The sequence below is a fragment of the Crocuta crocuta genome, unplaced genomic scaffold (genome assembly GCF_008692635.1).
Source record: "Crocuta crocuta isolate KB4526 unplaced genomic scaffold, BGI_CrCroc_1.0 scaffold213, whole genome shotgun sequence".
Lineage (NCBI taxonomy): Eukaryota > Metazoa > Chordata > Mammalia > Carnivora > Hyaenidae > Crocuta > Crocuta crocuta.
This window is the reverse complement of record NW_027529442.1, coordinates 5780200-5789607: the sequence shown is the minus strand read 5'-3', so window position 1 is coordinate 5789607 and position 9408 is coordinate 5780200. Positions and strand designations below refer to the sequence as shown.

The following is a 9408-nucleotide window of genomic DNA, read 5'->3' as shown; positions in this document are numbered from 1 at the left end:
CACGTAAGACAGAAGCCAAAAGTATTTTATAACCTTATCTTTGAACTGACATCATATCACATTTGCTGTATTCTTTTTGTTAGGAGCAAGTGACTAATTCCAGCCCACATTCAAAGGGAAGGAGGGGTGCCTTTGTGGCTCACTTAGTGGGGCGGCCTACTTCAGCTCATGTCATGATCTCTCAGTTTGTGAGTTCGAGCCCCACAGTGGGCTCTGTGCTGACAGCTCAGAGCCTGGAGCCTATATCAGATTCTGTGCTTCCCTCTTTCTCTGCCCCTCTCCCACTCATGCTCTATTTCTCTCTCTCTCTCTGTCTCAAACATAAAAAAAAAATGTTAAAGGGGGAAGGAGATTACAGAGGATATGAATACAAGGAGGGGAGGGTTTGTGGGGGCATCCTAGAAACTGCCTACCACATCTTCTTTTCCCCCAACAGTTAGTATTTTCCTGGGGCGCCTGGGTGGCTCAGTCAGTTAAGTGTCTGACTTTGGCTCAGGTCATGATCTCTTGGTTTGCAAGTTTGAGCCCTGCATCGGGGTCTGTGCTGACAGCTCAGAGCCTGGAGCCTGTTTCAGATTCTGTGTCTCCCTCTCTGTCTCTGCCCTCCCTCCCTTGCTCACACTCTGTCTCTCTCTCTCTCTCTCTCTCTCTCTCTCAAAAATAAGCATTAAAAATTTTTTAAATTAATATTTCCCTTACTGCTTTATTTTTTTCCCTTAACACTTGCACTTTCTAACCTACACATTTTTCTCTGATCTCCTTGTTAATTGTCTTTCTCCCATTAGAATTTTCTCTCCATGAGGGCAAAGATTTTTGTTTCTTTCCCTGCTGGATCCTATGCAACAGAAGATTTTCTGGAATAGCCTCCATCAATACATAGTAAATCATTAAGTGAACGAATTTTACATCCTAGAGCACCTCAACTGGCCGCTGAAGCTCTTTGCGATCTTCTCATTTTGTCCTCTCTTTGGCAGATTGGCGATGAGATCTTAGAGATCAATGGCGAGACCACCAAAAACATGAAGCATTCTCGGGCTATAGAACTGATTAAGAATGGTGGCCGCAGGGTGCGTCTGTTTCTGAAGCGGGGAGACGGCTCCGTACCAGAATATGGTGGGTCAAACTATGAAAACATCCCTTCCTTCCCTGGCATGACTCCATGAATCTGTCTCCAGAGCCACAGCAGGAAAGTCTTTTTGTTTCCCCCTGTTCACCAGTGTCTTACAGCCTTTCGCACCATGTGATTATTTGCCTCGCGTGTTCTGAAATCTCTACACATTTCATCCTCTTGCTTGCTTACGTGGACTGGGACGTGGTCTAAGACAAGATCTTTATAGTCCCCTTTCTGATAATCAGAGAGAACATTCTGTCTAGTCCAACCGAGAGCGAAGGAATGTTTGTTTGAACTGTGCCAAACTGTTTCTCAGATCCAATTGTTAGCACAAAAATGACTATACTCCTTTTCAGAAGCAGGAAAGCAGGTTTCCTGAGTGATATGTTGAGGCACAATTCTCTTTCTCTTTTTTTTTTTTTTTTTTCCCTTTTCTTTTCTTTTTTGGTTCCTTGATGTGTTTACTTAAAGAGGCGTGAAATTTTGAGATGATTTGGGGGCCTTGCTCACCTCCGTTATGCTCTGTATATGACACTTGTGCATCCCCTTGCTGGCCCCTACCCCCAATCAGACCACCTGAGCCCACTACTCTAAATCAAACAAAACTGTTGATATATTAGCCATACGTTTTTAGCTGAAAAAGGATGAAATAGATTCCCAGTGCTCATCATGAGGGAAACATGTTACTATACCTTTCCTATGGGGAAAGCCAGGTTATACATAGAGTTCCTTTGTCATACGTGTAGACATGATTTGAGTAAACAGCAGTGATCTTTACATAGCTTAGTGTTCTAATGGCAAAATGCTGTATTTTATAAGTATGTCCTATTTATTTGAGAGTCTTGTTTAAAATAAAAAATTTAAAAAAAAAAAAAGCTATGCCCTAGATGTAGGGCTTTTCCTCCCAACCAAAGGTCTACAGAAGTTTCTATAGAAACTGTGATTGAATGGTCCCCATATATGTTGGTCCCCTTTATTAGGGATTGATCTGTTATCACCCTCTTTTCTGGAAGTCATTCTGCACAATTCCCAGTTGATTTTGGACCTGATCAGGTCCTTAATTGAGATGCAGCTCAAAGAAAAGGAGAACTCCTTTGAAGGACAGTCTCTCCAGGTGTTGGACACTCATACAGGTGTAAATACGAGGGGCCCAAGGTGGGGGGAGGGGGGTAATCCGATGAGGCCCCTTGAGACAAGGCCACCCACAGGGGAGGTGTTGTGACAACATTAAGACGTCACAGCTGTGCACTGTGCTCAGCCTCTGACCGTAGGTGTATCAATGCCACTGAAACTGTGTAACATCATCTTCCTTTTCTGTCTTCCCTATGCTTCTGTTGGATGTGGTATTTCATTTGAGAATCATCGTCAGTAACCTGTGTACCTTCTCAAAACCTATGTCTGTTGCACTGAGGATGAAAATCCGACACTAACAAATGTTCTTTGGGCTAAAAATAAAGATCCTTTAAATACTCACTTTTCCAAGAAGGGTTGAACATCCCAGAGTTGTGCTGCTGTAATGTCTCCACGCGTCATTTGGACTAAATCTCTCGAATTCTATCGATTAGAGTCACAAATGGGTTATAATATGTTAAGTTCCAATATTTTTCTGACATGATTGGAACCTGCTTCTCTGTGAGGCTATTTTTGTAATGAGTTTTTTGTACTTAATTTAACTGCCGCGGTCTTCGGGTGGGGGGAGGGAGGGACCTCTGGTCATCTGTTGTTTATTGTTAATGCACTCCTCGATGCCAGCTTGTCACTGTTCCAGTTGTTTGAAAAAAAAAAAAAGAAAAGAAAAGAAAAAGAAAAAAGGATGCATCCATTGTCTGGGTTCCTGAGTCACCTTATATGGCTGTCTGAAAAATGTCACTGTTCCGATTGCGGTCTCTGCAGCCTTATTTGAGTGTTGCCTTAGACTGTCTGACTGGACAAATAAACTCTTTGCCCCATGTTAACAAATGCAGATTTTTTTTTCTTTCCTCTGTGTTATAGGGAATCTAAATGTTCAACTTTTTCTCTTTCTCTCTTTCTCTTTCTGTCTGACTGTTCTTGGTGCTGGGCCCTCCCTTCTACAGCGATGATACCTCCCAATATCGCTGCATGTATGAGAAATGAAAAGCTCGGGGAGGCTTGCTTCTACCTTATGGGCCATAATCAAACTACGGTTTGTAGCTCAATCAATACTAGGTGTTTCTGTGCTGTGGCCTAATTTCCTCATTGCTTCTGCTTAGCTCTATTTTGATATGTTTGGCAATTCATTCTGAGCACCCTGCGTTCTTTGAATTGTAAGTACACCGCTGACCCCTATTGAAGTCTTGCTCTCCCTTGTCTTAAAAGTAGGTGTCAGAAAGCCCAAGGTTAGATTTGTGAGAGTGATCTAATAAGCACCTTCCCTGACCCAGATCTCAAAACGATTCCATAAGCTCCGGCTTGTGTTAATTCTAATAGCCAGCCTCCAGAAAGGACAAACCTCCTATCACAGAGCCCTCCCGTCCGTCAGTCAGGCTTTGTTAGACAGAGAGAGGGATGACATTTTCCGCTCCGCCCGTTATCACTCGGGAAACTCCAGCCCAGGGTCCAAATCTCCCGTCCACGGCCTGTTTTTCTCAGTGAAGTTTCACTGGCCCATAGCCACGCCCGTTTCTTGTAGGTGTCCTCGCCCACTGCTTTTACACTGTAGCTGCAGTTGGGTAGTTATGACAAACTATGCAGCCGGCAAAGCCAAAAATACCTACTCTCCGGGCCTGTACAGAAAATTTACAAACCCTGCTTTAGGCTACATTCCTGTTTTCACTGAAGCCCACCCTAGGCTTCCACACGTCCTAGGCAGCACGTCGTACAACGTGTATGACTTAACTGTGTTCGCGGCAACAGAGCACCCCTGCTTTGAAAAGAGCTTTCCTAATTTCAGGATGCTACCTAAAACATTTCGCTGTGCCATTTCTAATCGTTTAATACTAAATAGGAGCCCTCATGGGCTGCTCTGCTCTAAAATCTGTAGGATGCCTTGATGTTGTAAGAAGCAGTCCGGTGACCTCACAGCACCCAGATGCCGTTCAGGCTGCCTTGTGTGGTCAGTACTAAGGAAAGTACCTCTAATGAAAGATTTCATCTGAGCCCCATTTAATGTCAGCGTCTCTTCCACTCCCTTTCATTTGTCAGGAAACTCTACATTTTAAAAATAACTTCTTAAGCAACACAAAATTAGAGAAAAATAGTGAAAAAACTTCCAGCCATCAACATCTAGCTGTGTCACCTCTATAATCCCCTTTGCCCGACACCCTCTTTTGTTTTTTTTTAAAGAGAAGAGTTTTAAAACAGAAGTATACTTTGCATGCAGTACAACGCATAAAGCTTGAATGTACAGCATAGGCTTTTTTGTTTGTTTGTTGAACCTGTATATACACCCATTTAATTCCCCTGATAAAAATATAGACTCCCCAGAAAGTTCCCTCATGCCCTTGCAGGTCAATAACCTAGATTACTTTCAAGCAAGTTATAATAAGTATTCTTTATAGAAAAGAATGTTNAAGGGTTCGTGGGTGGGGAGAGCAGAGCAAGAGACAGTTAAGGTGGGGACGTTCTGATGCTGGTAGATACCCTGTCTGGGCGGTGCCTTTCAAGACGGGAGCCATGACCCCATGACCGATGGCTGCGAGCTCCTTAATGATGTCTGTCCTGAGCGCAGCCGACAGCAGCTGGCGGCCGAAAGCCACGTGAACTAAATCCGTAACCCTGGGTGGTTGCAGTTACTGTTAACCGGGATTCCCTTGGCTTTGGCTCTGGCCGCTTTACCAGCTAGCTGTTCGGTTGTAGTGACTCATGAGAGCGCGGGCGTGGGGACAGGCGCCGCGGGCCCTGCGTACCAAACTGTGGCTGTCCTCTGTTTTCCCCGGCAGACCCCAGCAGCGACCGCCTCGGCCCCGCCGCCGCCGCCCCCGGTGCACAAGGGGTTCCGGAAGTGAGGGCCGCGCCCCCCGACCGCCGACCGCATCCGTCATTGGAGTCCAGTTACCCACCCGACCTTCACAAATCATCACAGCATGGGGAAAAGCGGGCACACGCGAGAGACCCAAAAGGCAGCAGAGAGTATACCAGACACCCCAATGAGCATCACACATGGAACGGAACTTCTAGAAAACCCGACAGCGGGGCTTGCCGACCCAAGGACCGGGCAGCGGAGGGACGGAGAGAGGCACCCCCCGAGCGGCTGGTGACCAACGGCCCCAAGAGGAGGTCCCCGGAGAAGCGCCGAGAAGGCACCCGCAGCGCGGACACCACGCTGGAGAGGAGGGAGAGGCATGAGAAGAGACGCGAGCTGTCCCCGGAGGGCNNNNCCCGCCCGCAGGAGGGACAGCTCGCCCAGCCGCCGCAGGCGCTCCCTGGAGCGACTCTTGGATCACAAACGGTCCCCGGAGCGGAGGAGAGCGGGCTCGCCCGAGCGCAGGGCCAAGTCCACCGAGCGCAGGCGCGAGCGGTCCCTGGAGACCAGCAGCAGGGAGGACAGGGTCAGCCACCGAGAGCGGGAAGAGCCCAGTGGGAAAGGGGACGCCGGCCGAAGCTCCCGACACGCCCCCGAGCAGAGAAGGCGACCTTACAAAGAATGTAGCACCGACCTCAGTATCTGAGACTCGGAGGCGCATCCCAACCTTTACCGTGTCAAAGGTTCTCACAGGAAGGTCACAAACCTGAAATATTTTAGTTTCTTACCTTGAGGAAGCGCCCGACACCCGATGATCCTATAATAGCAACAAACGTTTTATGCATTTGAAATCTTATAAGAAAAAAAATATATATATATATGAAAAGTGTTGTGCCTGATGTATAATATTAAAGAAAGTATTTTTAAATGCATACTTTTTTGGAGATTATTTGCCAAATGCCTCCCCAAAGGGATATAAATTTTGTTTCTACGTAAACTGTAGAGTTGTCAAGAATCGTTCCCTTATGGGGGGCAGTCTTTTCCTCTCCTGGTTAAATAGGGCTGTTGATCATTTTCTCTAAAGGAAATTATTGATTAAGTTTAATTAATTTGATGTAGATTGTTGTGTAGTGATGTAGTGCTATACTGTAGTTAGGAGTTTTTCTTTTAAAAGAGCAAAAAGGCAAAAGATATTTGTAGAAGCTGAGGACTCTTTGGGATGGATTAGGATTGCCAATGATTCTAAAATTAAACTGTATGAAGAGACTACTATTGCAAATGAAGGATATTTATAGCTAAACTACACAGCACAAAGAAGCGTTCCCTTCTCGAGTCATAGTTGGTTCAGAAAACAGTCTGTACTCTCCCTGGTCATAGAGAGGCGCAGAGAGGAGAAGGTTGGCCGCCATTACCCAGACGTAGCCCAAGCACAAAGAGATGGTCACGTCCATTAGCATCGTCAACACCTGATACGATCTCATTAAGGCAGTGCCATCACAGCTCTGCTCAACTACCAGAAGGTAGTTGTCTGATTGGAGGCCGAATAGTGGATGGAATGGGGGACAAGGTGCCCAGCACAAGGGAACCGTGAGAATCCTCAGCAGAGAAAGGGAATCCCCCCTGTGAAGCATGAGTCCAAGGTTGCCCTTTACCAAACTGGGGGCAAGGGAAGGAGCGTTGGTGGAAGTTACCTCTCTGTTGATATTTGTTAAGAAGCGAAGGTTGGGGGTGCTTATTCTCAGAAATGCCCATTTCCCTTTGAAACCATAATAGAAGTCTCCAGGATGATTGAAATGGAAAGAAAGACAGAGTCCCAGTGGTTCTAGATTGAGTTGGCAAACCTCTGCCCTCATGACCCTGTCCTTTGAGTCTTTGGACAGCAGAACAAAACATAACAATTTTTCTTTTTAGAATGACCCATTCTTTTGCAGTCCTGCAGAAGGCGTGGTTGGGTCGGCTCGTAGCCCCAGGATGTGGTTGAAATGGATTACTGCCTAGCTGAGCCAAAACGTTTGCTTGTACCTGTTGGGCCATTACAGCAAACCGCTGCTTATGATGCATTGTGTATTTCTGTAGTACTGTTTTGCATTTTCCATACAGACCCACAACTCTGCAAGTCAATCACTGTTGTTCTCATGGTACTGTGTAAGGAATCAAAGAAAAAAGAAAAAAAAAATGGAGAAAAAAACCAGCCAGTCATTGTGTGTACAGAGCTGAAAATTGTAATTAATAGAGCCTGTTTAAAAAAATTTAAAAAAAAACAACTGTTGCCTTTTTATCTTGTATAAAAGAGAATTTATGACAAAAAATTTAGCTGTGAGGAATGTGACATGTGTTTATATTTCTGAGTATGGAACAAATCGATTCATTGGGATATATTTTAATGTAATCTAAATCAGGTATGTAAAGCTGTTTTAAACTGGGAGACAATATAAGTAATTCTCTAAAGCTTTAGTTGGTTTGAATATCATCATTTCCTCCACGGTGAGCCTGCTTGTGAATTATTAAGCACTTGTTTTTATTCTCTGTTCTTCACTCATTTCTTGCCGTGTGCTATGGACTTAATACTCTTTCTGTATTGATGAAAAGCAGTATGTGGGCCAATCTTTTTATAAAACACTATGCATATATAAATATCACATTGTTCATAGCTTTATTTGACTTATGGGTTTATACATAACATAGAATGAGTACCTATAGTTGTGTGGACATGCACAAAACTAGGTCCTTTCCTGAACAGAGACCGTGGACATTCTGTCGCTACAGAGGAGGAAGAGGGTCTGTGACTGCTCTCTTTATTACCCGAGTTTTCCACATGAAGCAAGCCTTGAGCTGTGGCAGTGAGGCGAGGGAGAACACAACTGAATAATGGCATTCTTTTTCATCAGGTTCCTAGGAGCCGACTTGGGGATTTTATCCCTTAGGCTCCACCGCTAGGAATTTCCTCACTATTTCTAGCAAAATCTGTGATGTTAAATGATCAATGCTCTCACTTGTGGTCCAGATTTTTAAATAAATGAAGTCAAGGTAGATTTTTGGGAGTACGTCGTGAAGTTAACAACGTAATGTCTTTCTTGTTGTCAGAGGTGATATTTGACATTTTACAATCTGTGTGCTAGCCACCTGGTCTTCACCAGTCCATGAGGACTTGGCGTGGCAGTTTCCTCTGACTGCCACACATCAGATTTGCTTTGGAAATATTGTACTGTACAGGGACTATGCATTAAGCAGAAAGATCTAGTTTTCTCTGAACTACTGTAACCTTAGATTGGAGACTGATTCTTGTGAGCCTACTTTCCCTAATCCCCCACTTCATGTAAATGTCTTGATGAGAGATGATGGATGAGTATTTTGTATGATTAAATCAAACCATTGAAGAATTCCCCTCCCACCCATTACACAGTTGATGCCTGAAAGAATGTTGATTGGTGGGAGGGAGGGGGAGAGAACTCAACACCCTACTTGTATTTTTTAAGTTTCTTTTGTGAAAGATTTTTTAATGCATTTTTACTGTAAAAATACATGGAAATGTATGCATTCCATAACCACTATTGCTTCCGGATTGATATGTTTCTTGTCTCTGCGTTGTCTCAGATGTATCAGGGTCAGGTAATCAAGTGAGGGTGTCTGGCCCCAACTCAGTGCAATATCGTGTCATTCTGTTGAAAGGGAAGGAATTATGCCTTTGCAGCAGTAGTGCGGCGACCTGCTACTCAAAGTGTGGTCCCTGGACCACCTGCCTCATCATCACTGGAGAGTGTGTTAAAAATGCAGAATCTCAAAAAAAGAAAAAAAAAAAAACCGCAGAATCTCAGGCCCACCCTAGACCTACTGAGTCAGACTGTGCCTTTAACAAGACCCTCAGCTAATTCGAATTCACCTGAAGCTTGAACAGCACAATATATCATGGAACCCTGGTAGAACACAAGATAAGCCATGGGCTTCGTCGTCCACTAACGGTGATCTTGGAACAAGTTCCTTAACCCCTTCGTAAGCCTCACTTTCCTCTTCAAACAGGCCTATCTCAGAGTTGGTAAGAATAAAATGCAAAGTGCACGCCTCTGGCAATCAGAACAGTCCTCTGTAGGTGACACGATAAACAATTTTCGGGGGGGAGGGGTTGCATCAGGGTGGCTCAGTCGGTTAAGGGTCCAACGTCGGCTCAGGTCATGATCTCACGGTATGTTAGTTCAAGCCCCGCGTCGGGCGCTATCCTGACAGCTCAGAGCCTGGAGCCTGCTTCCAATTCTGTGTCTCCCTTTCTCTCTGCCCCTCCCCTGTTCACACTCTGTCTCTCTTTTTTCAAAAATAAACATTAAAAAAATTTTTTTTTTTTTTTTGGTGAGGAGGATTTTTGGCCTGGTAGTGGCTGTTC

General features: G+C 44.8%; 1 protein-coding gene across 1 annotated transcript in view; it reads left to right on the top strand.

Moving 5' to 3' along the window:
* The window catches only part of MAGI1 (membrane associated guanylate kinase, WW and PDZ domain containing 1), a 253203-nt gene extending 244622 nt beyond the window's left edge, over positions 1-8581 (top strand). Inside the window, 3 exon segments of the mRNA XM_077760232.1 lie at positions 975-1113; positions 5011-5440; positions 5442-8581. Of these exon segments, the coding sequence (XP_077616358.1) occupies positions 975-1113; positions 5011-5440; positions 5442-5739 (867 nt within the window). The 3' untranslated portion in view covers positions 5740-8581.
* The last annotated feature ends 827 nt before the right edge of the window (positions 8582-9408 follow it).